Source organism: Hyperolius riggenbachi, chromosome 4 (assembly GCF_040937935.1).
Source record: "Hyperolius riggenbachi isolate aHypRig1 chromosome 4, aHypRig1.pri, whole genome shotgun sequence".
NCBI classification, from domain to species: domain Eukaryota; kingdom Metazoa; phylum Chordata; class Amphibia; order Anura; family Hyperoliidae; genus Hyperolius; species Hyperolius riggenbachi.
The window spans coordinates 110,587,407-110,604,046 of NC_090649.1; the positions used below are offsets into that span (position 1 = coordinate 110,587,407).

General features: G+C 44.2%; 1 protein-coding gene across 3 annotated transcripts in view; it reads left to right on the forward strand.

Annotated features, from left to right (window-relative positions):
* Positions 1-16,177, forward strand: part of IL20RB (interleukin 20 receptor subunit beta) — a 79,764-nt gene extending 63,587 nt beyond the window's left edge. For all 3 annotated transcript variants that reach the window (XM_068280405.1, XM_068280406.1, XM_068280407.1), the window contains exons 10-11: positions 6,604-6,743; positions 9,610-16,177. In XM_068280405.1, the coding sequence (XP_068136506.1) occupies positions 6,604-6,743; positions 9,610-9,741 (272 nt within the window). In that variant the 3' untranslated portion in view covers positions 9,742-16,177. The remainder of the gene's footprint in view (positions 1-6,603; positions 6,744-9,609) is intronic.
* Positions 16,178-16,640: the final 463 nt, after the last annotated feature.

Sequence of the window (16,640 nt, forward strand, 5' to 3'; positions counted from 1 at the left end):
CGAGGCTGTCGGGATGAGAAGGACCGCAAGAGGAGGATCGCCCGAGGCTTTCGGCATGAGAAGGACCATAGGAGGTGGATCGCGCTGGCTGGAACAGGTATGGCTTCCGCTGTAGCGCTTCACTCTGCAATTGTCCGTAGGGACAGGAGGTACCTTAGAGGAGAATGAGCCGCTGCTTAATAACCCTTTGCTTATGCTACACTTGCTGGGAAAAAGGAGGCTTAGCAGCGCGGGGTGGGACTTGGAGGGAGGTAGCGACCACGTGGGAAAATGTTTGTTTTTAATTGTACACTTGCCGGGATATAGGCGGGGCGGCGGGGGGGAGGTAGCGACCACGTGGGAAAATGTTTGTTTAATTGTATACTTGCCAGGATGGGGGGGGGGGGAGTAGCGACCACGTGGGAAAAGGTTTGTTTATATTTCTACACTTGCCGGGAAACAAGAGGCTTGGCAAGGGGCGGGGCGGGGCAGGAAGCGGTCATATGGGAAACATTTTCAGAAGGCTTAGTGGAGGGGATGGGATGCCTCTGAAAATGTTTTTTGTCAGCAGGTGCTGAGAGAGACAGGAGGGGGTGGGGGATATATTAGGGAGCAGTTTTTTTTTAATTATTTCTAAAGTTGCTAGGGGATACAGGAAGGTGAGAGGGACCATCACAGAAAGACTTTTCCTTGCAGTTGTGTGGTATACAGGAGCCTGGGGAGGTGGTGCAGCAGGGGTGTGTATTTTTGTTCTAACCGAGGGAGCAGGGGTCATTATAGCTGGGAGGCAGTGGGGGTTATTGTAGCTGGAGGGCAGCAGCAGGGGTTACATTAGCTGGACAGCAAAGCTTGGGTAGCTTGGGGGGAATGCTCCACAAGACTCTCCTGCACCATGGACACACCAGGTTTAGTATATATTTTTTTTCCTCAGTTTTTTGCCCTCTAAACCTAGGTGCGTCTTATGGTCCGGAGCGTCTTATGGTGCGAAAAATACGGTAAATTACAGTGGGGTACAGTAGAGTGTTGCCATTATTAGATGATCATGTTGTTCTCCTCAGAGCTCCAGCTGCTAGTTATCCTGGCAACACAGTTGTTTTGAACACATATTCTAGGTGTCATATACTATGAATTTGTCCATTTCCTGAATCTTCTAATTAAAACTCTCAGCAAACCAGCTAACAACAATAACCAGTTATTACAAGAAAATATATGTTTTGGAAAGGACAGTATCAGAATGTGTTCTCATTCATAGTGGTGCTTCATATATACTTTACTTATGCACAGCACCATCTAGAGGCTGAATTTGGATAAGATAATAACAGCCAATTGTAATTGTAATGGAGCAGAAAAGAAGCCGGGCACAGAGGTAGAAGCTACACAAACTGGTGCTGAATTGTTTAACGCAGAGCAGGATTATGCACCAGGCAAACCAGGCAGGTGCCTCGGGCCTAGTTAGTTGTCAAGGGACCCACCTGCCACCTTCTTTGACCTCTCTCCACTTCATTCTTGTAAGGATGGAGGTGCCCAAGTGTAAAAATATATAAACTTCTAATTAGAGATGGCCCGAACGGTTCCAGGCGAACTTTGGGTGGTTCGCGTTCGTCGGCAAAGGCGAACTTTTGCGGAAGTTCTATTCGCCCCCATAATGCTCCATTAGGGTCAACTTTGACCCTCTACATCCTAGGTTCTCAGCGTGTGGTATGCGTACCCCAGTGGGTCCTTCCGATGGTTCCAGGGGGTACTCGGGCTTGATATACTTAACCAAGAATAACAAATTTAGAGTTTTAGAAAATGATAAATCTTCTTTAAACAACACCAAATTCGTATTTTAGCTAATTACAAGCAATAGTAAATGCTTGGAAATTGCTTAGAACCAATTATCATGTAAATATATATTTGTCGAGGGGTACTTTTGATAATGTTTACTATGCTAGGGGTACTTGGTGAGTACAGGGTTTTAAAAGGGGTACATACCAATAAAATGTTGAGAAACACTGCTCTACATCACAGTCAGCAGGCACATTGTGTTGTGTTGGTAGTATAATGGTTAGGATAGCAGGATACCACGCGGTAGGCCTGGGTTTGATTCCTGGCCAATGTATGTCTTGGCTTTTGACATACTACAAATCCCTAAGCAAGCTAATTTTTCTCTTGGATATATCATAATGGTACATGCTAGGCTGGCTTCAGCATGTAATACATTTAGGAAAAGGGGGGATTGGAATAGGGGGGGGGGGGGGGGGACCACGGTCCTAATATTCCTTGATTGCTAGTATTTTAAACTTGACCCACACTCTTGTAAATTATAGACAAACCAGCCGTGATACAGGTCATGCAAAAATAGAAAAAGGTCGTTTATTATGTTTAGGCAAAGCTTAAAAGGTTGTGCAACAGGTCACAGTATTAAAAGCAACAGCGCTGTTGTACATTACCACCACACGTCACACCGATCAAACAGCCATCTCCCCCAGGCATCGGCACAAAAGAGGGTCAAGAGCCCCATGCCACCACTCCGGAGATCCCAACTAAATTGCAGCCTCAGGGAGTCCAATGCCGCAGAGGTCTCACAGCATCATGCAAAGCGAGAGCAAAGCAGCGACCACAGCGACCGCAAGCATTGCGCACAGTCCGCGTTAACATCAGACATCCAAGCGAAGTGCTGAGGATAGTTGCAACATTAAAGATATGGCGATGGGGGGCCCCCAAATTACATGTGCATAGTCCTCACAGCCTTACTCACAACCTCCCGGAAGACAGGACAACAGGACCGGTCCTCTTCTGAGCCAGACTCATCGTGCGCTATGGGGTTGAGACTTTATCCACACTGCGTCCCCTTCCCATGTGCGGGACATACAAAGGTGGTCACCCTTCTCGCGCTACGTCCAATCGGCTCCACGACCATCCACGTCTTTTGCTGGGAGGGCCTGCCAAACCGGTACACGGATTCCGGCGTTTTCAATCAGGCAGCATGGCTGGGATTAGATGGCGTCACGTCGGCTGCGTGTGCTGATCCGCCGACTAGTTTCGAACGTCACATCCGTTCTTCATCAGGGCGTGGTTTGTACACGGTGGGCCAGGCGTTCATAACACACCCTAGCTCCACCTACTATACGTTGATTGGCCAGGCCAGCCGTGATTCCACTACAGGGAATGGCATACATCAGTCCAAGACACAGACGCCCACACTTGCGTCCAAGCAGCTCCAAACTTCAGCGAATAGGACCCCAGGTGAGCTTAGTCCATAGCATTCATGGCCTCTTGTAAACAGATGAGAGGAATAAGCAAACAGAGGAGGTAGACTGTGTACCTCGAGTGGTAATTACTAAGTATCAATTCCTGTATTGCATGAGGGCTCATACTAATTCATACGTGCAAGGAACATTCAGACAGCACACACAAAAAAAAAAAAAAGCTCATTAACCGATCACAAAACTCCCCTATATAGTTCAACAGGTACACTTCACAGATGACAGAACTAGCCTCAACTAAACTAAGAGTAGTTCCCAAAACATGAAGAAACCCTTCCCATGGCTCTAAAGGGAGGGGAGGAAGGAAAAGAAGGGGGGGGGGGGGTAGGTTCAGCATGTAGCATTGCAGTGTGTTGAGTTGGTGGTATAATGGTTAGCAGCCTACCATGTGGTAGGCCTGGGTTCGATTCCTGGCCAATGTATGTGAGTTGGCTTTCGACATCCTACAAATCCCTAAGCAAGCCCATTTTTCTCTTGGATATATCATAATGGTACATGCTAGGCTGGCTTCAGCATGTAGTGTTGGTGGCGGTATAGTGGTGAGGAGAGCTGCCTACCAAGCACTATGCCTGGGTTCAATTCCCGGCCAATGTATGTAAGCTAGCTTTTGAAATCCTACAATTACCTGGAAGACAAGACTCTCTTCCTCCCTCCGGGAGGGAGGATTACACTTCCTGATGTTGTAAAGCAACATCAGGAAGTGTTGAACGTTCAATGAGATTTCTGACATTAAAACACTGCTTTGTGTTAAATCCAGATTTTTTTTCTGGGACTTTTGCTGTCTATTTCACTCAACTATGTCTCCCTCCAGGTATTAGACCCCTTGAAACATCTTTCCATCACTTTTGTGGCCAGCATAATTTTTTCTAATATTCTAAGTTCGCCTCTCCATTGAAGTCTATTGCGGTTCGCGACACTTCGCGCTAACCAAACTTTAGCGGTAGGTTCACGAACCGGGTTCACAAACCTAAAATCGGAGGTTCGGGCCATCTCTACTTCAAATACATAAAATAACTAACACCTCTCCTGAGGACATAAACACCAGTAGTACTGGAAAAGTATTTATTCAATACACAAAATAACAATGCATTTCTTGGGTACTAACCGGCTTCCTCAGGTCAATACACAGTGCCTTGCAGCATGGTGAATAGGATACGGGTGCCTCTGATGCCACTTCAGCTTACCAAAAGTACCACAAGAGGGCCCCAATCTACCATCTTGCCTAGAGCCACATTACATCTTATTCCATCTCTGGTTTAACTACGTTACTGTTTACTGCTAAATATGGCATGCTGCAGGCCACCAAAACCTGCTATCCAAGGACAGCCACTGACAGAGGAGTAAACAGGGGAAAAGGAATGGCTTGCTAATGATTACTACTAATCAGAGCACATATAGGGCTCGATTCACAAAGCGGTGATAACCCAGTTAAAGACTTTAGGCGTGATAACCATTTTTATCATGCCTAAACTCAGTTTAGGCATGATAAGTTTAGGCATGATAAGTTTAGATAAGTTTAGATCGCGCGCAAAGTCCCACACGCAAAGCAGCGCCATTAAACTCTATGCAAAGTGCACTAGACTTTGCTAGCGCAAAACTTTTGATCAGCTGTGCACTGCGGTGCTAACCCAGTTGGTGCTTAAACTTATCACGCCTAAAAACTTATCACACCTAAACTTATCATGCCTAAACTGAGTTTAGGCGTGATAAAGGGCTTTTCACCAGCATGCTAACTGTTAGCACCGCTTTGTGAATCAGGCCCATAGAGGTGATCACTACAGCACCCCTAATGAGCTAATGTAGTGACTGAAAACCCACCAACTTAAGTGGTTAATAGCAAAGCCCCTTACATGATATAAACATCAAGGGCTTGATTCACAAAGCGGTGCTAACAGTTAGCACCCTGGTGAAAAGCCCTTTATCACGCCTAAACTCTGTTTAGGCATGATAAGTTTAGGTGTGATAAGTTTAGGTGTGATAAGTTTTTAGGCGTGATAAGTTTAAGCACCAACTGGGTTAGCACTGCAGTGCACAGCTGATCAAAAGTTTTGCGCTAGCAAAGTCTGGTGCACTTTGCATAGAGTTTAATGGCGCTGCTTTGCGTGCGGGACTTTGCATGCGATCTAAACTTATCTAAACTTAGCATGCCTAAACTTATCATGCCTAAACTTATCATGCCTAAACTGAGTTTAGGCATGATAAAAATGGTTATCACGCCTAAAGTCTCTAACTGGGTTAGCACCGCTTTGTGAATCGAGCCCCAAATGTGCAGGATATGTTAAGTAGAACAGTGGGAACAAGACATTTTTTTTCAAAAACACCTTATAGTTTTTGAGAAAATCGATTTTAAAGTTTCAAAGGAAAATAGTATATATTTAAATGCTGTAAATGACCGTAAATGTATTTACCGCATTTACATGTATATTTTTTTCCTTTGAAACTTCCTTTGAAATTTTAAAATTGATTTTCTCAAAAACTTTAATAATAACAACATGTTTTCTCCTCTTGTTCCCACTGCTCTACATAACATATCCTGCAAATTTGGTGTTTATATCATGCAAGGGGGTTTTTGCTATTAACTGCTAAAGTCGGCGGGTTTTGGCTGTTTTTAATCACGAATACTTTTTTCATTTGAAACTTTAAATTTGATTTTTAATTTGTAGTCACATCTCACCTTTATAAGCCATGCAATTTTGGGGATTGTAGCATGTATGGGGGCTTTGCTATTAATGTTAAAGTCAAATCCGTGATCACGGCCATGACCACGGATTCTACATGTAATCACGGCTAAAATCCGATTTGAACTCGGAGCTCTGATTCAAATCCAGATCACGATCACGCCGGATTCGAATTTCGTTTCTGCCGTGGCCAGATTTACTTGAATTCCTGATTGGGGGCATCCGAGCATCACTGAACGCTAATGGAGGAGCGGCATTCCGGAGACAGATGGGCACCGTGTGGTGGGTGACATAGGGCAGGTAATGTATGTAGGACAGGTAATGACAAGTAATGCACACAGGGGGGACATTTATACATGGGGGGCAGCGGCGAGGCTGCAGGCTCGGCCGATTCCTGAAAGATTATACGCTGAAATTGATCGGGAATAAGCATGCGGTGTATGGGCAGCCAACAGATCTCTCTCTAATCAGATTGGATCCTTGAGAGTCTCTTGATTGAATCTGCCCATCATCGCTAGATTGTGAGACCTTTAGAGGATTTGCATATATAAACAAATAAAAATAAATATTCTTTGTGAGTATAAAAAAGAAGAATGCATATGAGGGTAAAGAAATGATCTGTATATTGCAGTGCACTTATCAAGAACTATTTATGAATGGACTTAAAATAAAATTGCGTATGTGTATTTTGTCTGCAGCACTTCCCCCTTTAGCACTGATAATAAGTCTCCTGTTTGCGTTCCTTGTTGTATTGGTGCCATTGGCCTATGGAGTGTGGAGAATGTCCAGGGTGATGCGATACTGCTGCTGTCCTCAAGAGGACCTCCCTGATGTGTTGGTAAGGAAATATCCTCAGTATAATGCCACTGTATACCTTCCTGATAGCTGCAGTCTTTGTGACATGCCATGCAAAGTTTTGCAAAATGTGACCCTGTGACAAACAAATTGTGACTGTGACAAACAACTGCATCCACTCTGCAAACATCTACAAAACACAATGCAACCCATGAGCTCCCAGGCTCACACAGTGACCAGCTGTTGTCAAATGGTGCTTAGTGTGTGGTAATGACTCCTAGCACACCTCAGCATCACTGCTTGCTGCAGAGCTGTGAAAACTTGTAGCATGATAGGTCTGAAGCTCACCACACCATACACCACAGCAGTCTCCGAACCACTGTAAACCGGTGGCATTGGGGGCTTTTGAAAGCTTAATTGCGGCGAGATTGCGATTCCTGATGGGAAGAAAGAAACTGGGGGAAAGATTTTTTTCACATGCGCTCCCAATTTAACTCAATCACAAACACAGGAAAAATGCTGCACTGCAATGCTACTACATTTGCAACTGAGTGTAAATTGTATTGCACTAATTCTGTACAAGGTACCATGATTACTATCTTAGGGCCCGTTTCCACTGTATGCGGTACACTGTATGGTACAAAGCCACATTGCACCGCGGCCGAACTGTAACCAATTTTGCAGATGTTGACTTGGCTGGGATTCAAACCAGGGACCCAGCACTTACAAGGCAAGAGTGCTAATCACTATGCCACCATGCTGCCTTAAAACAACGTTGCAGATGTTGACTTGGCTGGGATTCAAACCAGGGACCCAGCACTTACAAGGCAAGAGTGCTAATCACTATGCCACCATGCAGAACTGTAACCAATGCACAGCAATGGAACAGTTTCCATGGCACGCTGGCTATGTTGAGCAATCCGAGAATCTGCAGCATGCTGCAGATTCTCGCACGACCGCATCCGCTCGCATCCACGTCCTCTCTCTTCCATTCACTTCCGCAGCAGGAGATGCGGAATTAACGTGAATGCAAGCAGAAGTGATGCGATGTTGCTAGGTAGCCGCATTCGCATCACTTTGCAAGTGGAAATTGGCCCTTAATCACACTGCCATTTTAAGTGGCACTGTAGATCCATTATGGCTTATCCATTATTATCCTTATGGCTCATGAACAAACACTCCAAAGTAATTCCACTAGATGCTTCTCAGCGGCTTTTCAGAATTTCACAAACTTACAAGCCTGTCCCAATGTTGATTGAAGTCTTCTGTGAAGAGTCATAGGTCCTTTTAAAGTCTGTGCCAAACTGATGGGAATTAAGACCATGCAAACATATATATGTTACACCCAGAACCTGAAGTCTGGCCACTTCGGGTTCTGGATGACCAATATGGGAAATGGCAGGTTGATGTGGCCAATGCATAAAATCCTGACTTTGGCCAGACTTAGGCCGGCCAAAACGTAGTATGACTAAATGTGGCTGGTCAAGTCCTGAAGTGCCTTCACTGCTGCCTTCTGCTCCTGCCGGATAATAACGCTGTAGTGCCTGTGTGAACAGCTTCAAACTCTGCAGGATAACGGAAAGGCTGCAGCCCCGGCAGCTGTGAAGACAGCTCCACGGGTCCTGTATGCAGAACGGACAGGCAACACGAGCAGCTGCAGCCAGAATCGGTGAACTTAGGTCCTGGGTGTGCAGAATGGAGGCTCCTCACACAGCACAAAAAGCTGCTTTTCCCCAATGATGACCTCTTCACCTCACTCTCCTCTTGCTTCTCCTCCTACTCTGACTGCATGCTGTTAGTGTAAACACAGTACCAACATGCTTCCCCTGTAATCTCTGCGCCTGATGCTAATGTTTCACCTTGCTTCATGAGAGAACCGGCCCTGGAGCCACTGTAGTTTGAGCGGTCACCTCTGTCTGATCTGTGCTGTGGTGTGCTTCAGACAGGCTTTGTGTAAATACAGGAGGTTAACCCTGTATGTGCTCCCAGCAAACCAGGAAGTAACTACACTGCAGCATCTCTGGAGCTCCATAAGCTGTAACAAGGAAATGTAAAGGTTAGTATACAATAATAATACAATACAATAACATTTATAAAGCGCGTTTCTCCCATAGGACTCAAAACTAATGAAGTATGCTGTTGCTTATATTTTAGAGCAGAGAGGAAGTTCTGGGTTTAGGTCTCTTTAATCAAGAAAAATAAAATACTTTTCTTATGGTAACACTTCTATTTCATTTAACTCTTTGTGAAAATGGCTTAGGGCGATATTTCCGAGGATACGCACACATTTTATTAGCTTACATGTGAGAAATTCCTGAAATTCGGTTTGTCGTTTGTCACTATGTTGTTTGGATCAGAGATAAAGGGATTGCCATTTTCTCAGCACTAGTGAAGTTTTATTTACTTTAAAGGACACCCAAGGTGAAAATAAACGAATGAAATAAAACATTGTATCTATCTTCCTTATCCTAAAAATGACGATGTTCCACAGTTTTATTTTGTATTTAAATCTACTTTTTAAGTTTTTACTGTTTTATTGTTTTTGCTCAATGACACATTCATTGAAGTATGCCAGAGCTAAAATCTATGAACTATGGAACCTTTTTATCTATTTCCTGCTCTCAGAAGCCACTTTCTGCTAGAAAAGTGTTTTATAGTTGGAATTTCTTATCAGTGAGGGTTGCACTGTAGTCTGACCCAGTCCTGACTCAGACAAGAACTGCCTTTTACATACTTGATGTTTTACACTTTCAGGCAGAGAAAGAAAAAAAGGAACACAGCCTAGTTATTTGTGTGCTACCAGGCACTGTACGTACACTTCTCTATCTCATCATGTCACTTCAGATATCCTTTAAATATTTTTCTGAGTCTTACCAAGAATAATGTCACACCACTTACTGTCTTTGCAGAAGAATCCTTACCCTAGTCAACAAATGGTCAACCAGTATTACACAGATGACGAATCCATGACAAGTGTTGAACTTGACGTTCTTATGAGCTCACAGGAGATTTCTACTGATCAGGAGGAAATATCCAGATGACAAATCTTCCATCACACAAAAAGGCACTACGAGGAGGAAATGCTCAGATACTGACAATATGGATCTATGGAACCTGATCACTGCATGTGTTCCAATCACATGACTTACAGAAGAAAAACAGAATTTGTTATGCAAGTAGTTTCCTACAATATCTTGGAGAAATACAATGTGTTCTTGGCTTTCATGAGCTGTGACAGATGTCATGGAATGAATATTAGGAGGGACCTCTTCATAGACTGCGATTTTTAGCAGTATCTCCCAGGAAGTAATATGAATGTCCTGGAATTATGGGGTTCATTCCTACTGACACTCTCAGCAGAGAGACTGTGTGTCCTGCCCTTGTTTTCTGAGTTGAATCATTCACAAGGCAAGTTAGGAAGGTGCCTAGGGCCAGGTGGGTGTCCAGGGGCCTTTTCTGACCCCCTATTCCCCATCTTACCTTACGCAAGAAGCCAGGTGACCAACAGGAACATTCAACCTTGGTGTCTTGCCTAGGACCCAATTTCATGTTAACCCTTCTCTGCTTTTTGTTTGTGGATCTTGTCCAAGCACTCCAATTTGCTCACACATTCCAAAAGCTGCTAGTCAAGTGGACATGTCAGTCAAAAAGGAAGAATGTTTATTTTATTTCTCTTCCTAGAACAGACTACCAGTTGAGTGACATTCAATGGATTCAGCCCACCTTAAACCAAGTGAGTGGTAGCAGGTCCTGGTGGTCCTTGGAGATGCTCTAAGTAGTCCAAGAGAATCCGTTTTATAAATAAGTGTACTTTACAAGCAGTGGTGGCCAATCATTGTGATTACTGGTTTGTGAACGCATTTATGAATTGCAATGCGAACATTTGCCAACTGGAAATTCGCGAGGAGACCCATTAACTTTAATGGCAGGCGAACATCAAAAACTTTCATCTCTGCACCCAAAATGTCTTTTAAAAAGGTGTACAAAGTGTACAAACACTCAGGCAGTGGCATGGCAGAGGGGGATCAAGGGTGAAATATTCCTACACAAATACATATTTGACACAGAGGCCTAAATGCCAAAAATCACACATAGGCCCGTATGCAATTTACTTTTTTTTCTCCTGAGTTTTCTAGTAGGAGATAATTTTTCATCTTGTATTTAAAATAATTTTCCAGCACTTTGCAATTAAACAAAAGTACTCAAAATAGGTGAAGAGGTGCTATAAAAATTATTTTGAGTATTTTTTTTGCTTGCTGGTGGTTTAAAGGGTATTTTATTTTAGTTGTGAAAATATAATGTATGAGAAAACTCCGGCAAAAAAAAAAAGTTAATTGCATATGGGCCACAGTTTCTAGATTTATCAAATAAAGGTCTTTAGATTGGCCGTCGTAGTTACCTGCCTAAAAATTGTTATGTGCAGCCATCATCATCAAAATGATAAATTTGAAATATGTCATGTAAACTGGCGTACAACATTGTAATTGCATCCACTGTATTAGAGGTTTCAAAAATATGTGGCGCCAACGACTCCACTATACAGCCACACGCTCCTTCCTGCCCGATGGAAAAGGACGCCAGTCCTCACAGAGGCCTGATTTGTGTCATTTGAAATGTAGTATGTATTACATTTTTAAAAACTGTATGTCATCAAAATTTTAAATTTTAAATATGCCATGTCAACTGGTGCACAACATTGTAATTGCATCCACTGTATGGCAGGCCTGAAATATCAGGCATTGTTTATTAACGTTTCACATTTTTACTAATTGTAAATTATGCTCCAGGTAAATAATTTGGCATACTCCAATGTTAGTAGGAAAAAATGACAAACGGTGTGCTGAGAGTGTTACAGGATAGTTGTGGCCAAGGTGGGCATGAGGCCTGGTGTAACAGGCAAAGTTTTTAAATAATATAATACATTATAAATTTGAAATGATTTATTAACCAGTTCACGACCATAGACTTACACTCTCCTAGTGACAAGGCTATTTTTTACAATTTAGTGCTCTGCAGCGTCAATAGCTTGCTGCAGAGCCATATCACTTATCACACAAGTGAATCCCCCCCTTTTCTTCCCGCCAACAGAGCTTTCTGTTGGTGGGCTCTGATCGCTGGAGTCATGTTTGTTTATTTTTTTATTTATATTTTTTCAAATAAATTTCTCTATTTTTTATTTATTTTTATCACTACCCCCCCTCCCCCTCCCCCAGCCAGTTAGGGCAATCCCCTCTCATAGGCATCAGTCTATGAGAAGGGATCGTGATCGGAGCCTCTGTAGGGGACAGCCGAGTGACACGGCTGACCCCAGTACAGTGCTGCAGTAGATTGCAGCACTGTGCGATGTAAATAGACAGCGGTTTTGCGCGTCTAACAGTCTGTGTGCGGCGATCGCCACTGGTAGACTGATGACGGAGCTCTGCTCCGTCACCCAAGCGGGAATGTGCGTGCAATCCCCTTTAAAACCCCTCCCAGAGACTTGACGCCTTTCAGTGTTAGGCGGTCCTGGGACTGCCACCTTCCCGACGCCTAGCGGCGTTAGGCGATCGGGAAGGGGTTCAATTATAAATTGTTCTCACATGGGTGCTGGTCCTCCCACAACTAATTTGCTGTTGTCACGGGATGCAGATGGCTTTCGAACTATCAGCAGCGCACATAGAAGTATTTCCATTTACTTATGAGCCTTGTTGAGCCAGTCTAATACTGCTAGAAGTGACCGGGAGCAGTGTATGTCTAGGGAAATAGCTCCTTTGAGCTATTCAATTGGAACAGTTGTGGTGGTGAAGGTAGTGTTGCACTTGACCACAGCAGAGGAGGATTAGGAGGGTGTGGGAACATTGGCAGCAGAAGAGGTGGAACGCTGAGTGAGCCAGTCAACCACCTCTTCTGCATTCTGGGAACTAATTGCTTTCTTCTGCAGAAGATCACATATGCCATGGCCACAGGATGACACACCACCATGACCCCTGGCACTTAGGTCTGCCTCTGCCTGTCATGTTTGTTATACTGACTGACTTCAGCACAGAAGTACTGTCATAAATCTAATAATGTGTTGTTGTTGTTTTTTGACACACTGAGATCATGGATAATAACACACAGTGCGGTCACATGGATGTGACACTGTTCATATAGTAGACAGTGACCAGAGGGGTATTGTCACCAATTTCTGTGACACTTTATGTATTTACCGTACACAGTATGGTCACCCGGATATTGATGTGACACTGTAACACTATGCGTTGATCACACAGCAGGCAATGACCACTGCAGCAAAGGGGTATTGTCACCAATTTTTATGACACTTTATTTTTGCCACATACTGAGACCACTGATAACACAGTACGGTCATACCGATGTTGATTTTGCACTGTAACACTACACACTGATCACACAGTACGGAGTGACCAGCAAGGGGGTCAATGTCAGTCCTCAAAAGGACTTTTGTGATCAGGATGAGTCCTCAAAAGGACTATTGGGGGTTCTGGAAGGAGCAGAGCAGCTAGGAAGCAGCTACACAGCACAATATCAAACAACCAGCCTATCTCTCACTGTCCCTCTATCTGCAGCAGCACCTCTACCTACACTGACTAATGCAGAATGAAAATGGTTGCCAGGAACATGCCTTTTATGGGGGAAGGAGGGAGGGGTGGCCCGTGTGGCAATCAGTTCTAATTAACCGCCCCGTCTCACCTGACTTCAGGGTGAAGGGTCAAAAAAATGTCACTATGGGAAAGTATAGAATGGGCGTGAATGGCCCGCATCGTTTGTGCTTCTCGCAAGCAATAGAGTAGTGCACGTTCGCCGGGAACCGTTCACCAGCAAACGTGTTCTGCTATCACTATTTACAAGTACACTTATCTTTTATCCATGCACAGCCAGGGCCAGATTTGTACTCTTTACTGCCCAAGGCCACTGTCAGCAGCTGCCCCCTTCAGTATAGATAGCCAGATGACAACCCCCTCCCCAGTATAAGAAGCCAGATGACCCCCCCCCCCTTCAAGTTTAGATAGACTGAAGACCACCCCCCTTCCCTCCAGTATAGGTATCCTGATAAACCCTCCCCCCCTCCCTCTAGTATAAGAAGCCAGATTATCCTCCCCCTTTCTGTATAGTTAGCCTGATGACCCCCTTCCCTCCAGTTTAGATAGCCAGGTGGCGTGTATCAAAAAAGAGCGCCTGGAAAAAAGGGCGCAGGATATAGCCTAAATTATAAGTTGTAATGTAAAACAATATTTTTCATTTATTGCTAATAAACAAAAATGTAGTGCTAAATCGGTTGAATAAACGGAAATGAAATGGCTAAATACCGTCTATAACAACAAACGAATTCGGAAATATATATCAAAAAAAGAGATTTACACTTATTTACACTTGTATTAAGCATAGTAATACAAAGGTATAACTGCAGTAAAATACCTGTAAAATCTACCAAACTGTAGGCTCTCTCTATCCATAACCCCTAGACGACCCCCCCCCCCCCCCTTTGTGTAAATATACATCATTTAATAAATTGTATATATTACAAATATTGTACTGTAACTATAACTATCCCTACTCTCACACTGAACCCTCCCTGTACCTATCCCTAACCCCTAGACCCCCCTGGTGGTGCCTAACCCTAACCACCCCCCTGGTGGTGTGTATTGTACTGTAACAATACCTATCCCTACTCTCACACAGAACCCTCCCTGTACCTATCCCTAACCCCTAGACCCCCTGGTGGTGCCTAACCACCCCCCTGGTGGTGCCTAACTCTAACCACCCCCCTGGTGGTGTGTATTGTACTGTAACTATACCTATCCCTACTCTCACACAGAACCCTCTCTGTACCTATCCCTAACCCCTAGACCCCCTGGTGGTGCCTAACTCTAACCACCCCCCTGGTGAGGTATATTGTACTGTAACTATACCTATCCCTACTCTCACACAGAACCCTCCCTGTACCTATCCCTAACCCCTAGTCCCCCTGGTGGTGCTTAACCGCCCCCTCTGGTGATGCCTAACCCTAACCACCCCCCTGGTGGTGCCTAATCCTAACCACCCCCCTGGTGGTGCCTAACCCTAACAACCCACCTGGTGGTGCCTAACCCTAACCACCCCCTGGTGGTGCCTAACCCTAACCCCTTGATCCTGTGGTGCCCTAGGCCACGGCCTAGGTGGCCTTGGCTTAAATCTGGCCCTGTGCACAGCAGCATGAGAAGAAGGATGCTCAGCCACGGGATCATGTAACAAGAGACTACCATACTTTTCTGAATCCCTGGTGCACTATGTGCTGCACAGGATTACGAACAACTGAAGTGAAGGAATCATAGCAATGGATGGAGGACAATTACAATGTTTCCTGGGTGACAGTAACAGCTTACCAATTGGTTTACCCATCATCCTGCTTGTGGACAGTAGATTGGCTGGTAGCTCGGCCATGACAGATGTTTATGTGAATTGTTCAGTATGTTTTATACAGCACTGTGGAATATGATATTATGTGTATAAATGAACAAATAAATAATTTTGAAAAGCTGTGAAAATACATTGTTAGTGAGATCTGACATCTACCTGTTAAGTGTCATTGAGTGAGCGGGCTCAACATGTTCTTTTTCAAATCAAGTGTCTCCTTTATAAAGTGCATTTTCACTTATCCGAGGAACAGCTGCTGTTAAAGGAACCTGAAACATTAAAAAAAAACAACTTGAATTGAAAGGGATATGGAAGCTGACATATGTATTTTCTTTTAAACAACATTGCCTGTCATTACTGCTGATTATCTTCCTCTAATACTTTTCGCCATAGACGTGCCTGCCTCTTCCTGCCCTGCCACCCTCTCTGCCCAAGTTCTGGGTCTGGAAAGACAGCATTTTCAGCGGTGGCGAGTCAGAGTGTGTCCCAGGAGGGATGCAATCTGTGGCGGTACCATCCGCAATACAGTACTCTGCTGCCTAGCTGTAGCTGTCCTAGGTCTGGGACTAGCCACATCCCCATGTGACCGGTTGCTTGAGCTTTGCTTCAAAACTTCAACTGACTCCTCACACTCAGCATACAAGTATTTGGTGTCTTTAGAATCACTGCAGTGGTTATCCGTGTTAATAGCGACTTGAACTTGTCTTCCCTTATACTTGCTTGCAGATGCCTGTGTTGTGTCTTGGAAAGTCCCTTGGCAGCACTGGACATTTATTCAGCTGTCTGCTCACTTTGCTCACACTATTCTTGTGTGCTACGCCGGTGCTAGATCTGTGCTGGAACTGTTGTGTTTCTGTGCTCACAGCCAACCAATACATGGACCTATGCTGGCCAAAGACTAGGTAATCACTGGGTGTTACTCAGTGACAGTGGGGAGTGGTGTGGTGGTATGGCAAAAGTATGGCTGGTGCAACAGTGTTGTATGATTTTATGAGCTGTCTCTCACTCTCTTTGTAGATTGGCACCCTGTGCAGGTTTATCCTGTGTTTGCTTAATAAATTGATACCCTTTTGTACATTTATCTGTGGCATTTGTATTTGTTTGCTTATTGGCATCAGTTTAATGTAGGACCTACTAAGGGCCTGAGCCCACTAACGCAGTTGTGTCCGCTTTTCAGTTACACATCAATGTTACAGATGCTGAAAAGCAGACAGAAGCAGATACAACTGCGTTAGTGGGCTCAGGCCATTAGGCAGTGATGTTAGAGATATCATTACATGGATAGCTTCCTTTCTTCAAGTCCCCTTCCCTGTGCACGCTTCCAGCCATAGACTCTGAACAAGCATACAATACAGCGGTTTCTGACTAAAACCTAACAAGATTAGTTCTTGCTTGTTTCAGGTGCGTGATTCAGACTAATGATGCCAGAATGATCAGCAGGACATCTAGGCAACTGGTATTGTTACAAGGGAATAGGGAATAAATATGGCAGCATCCATATACCTCTCATTTCAGGTTCCCTTTAAAAAAACGTGACCTATGCAGA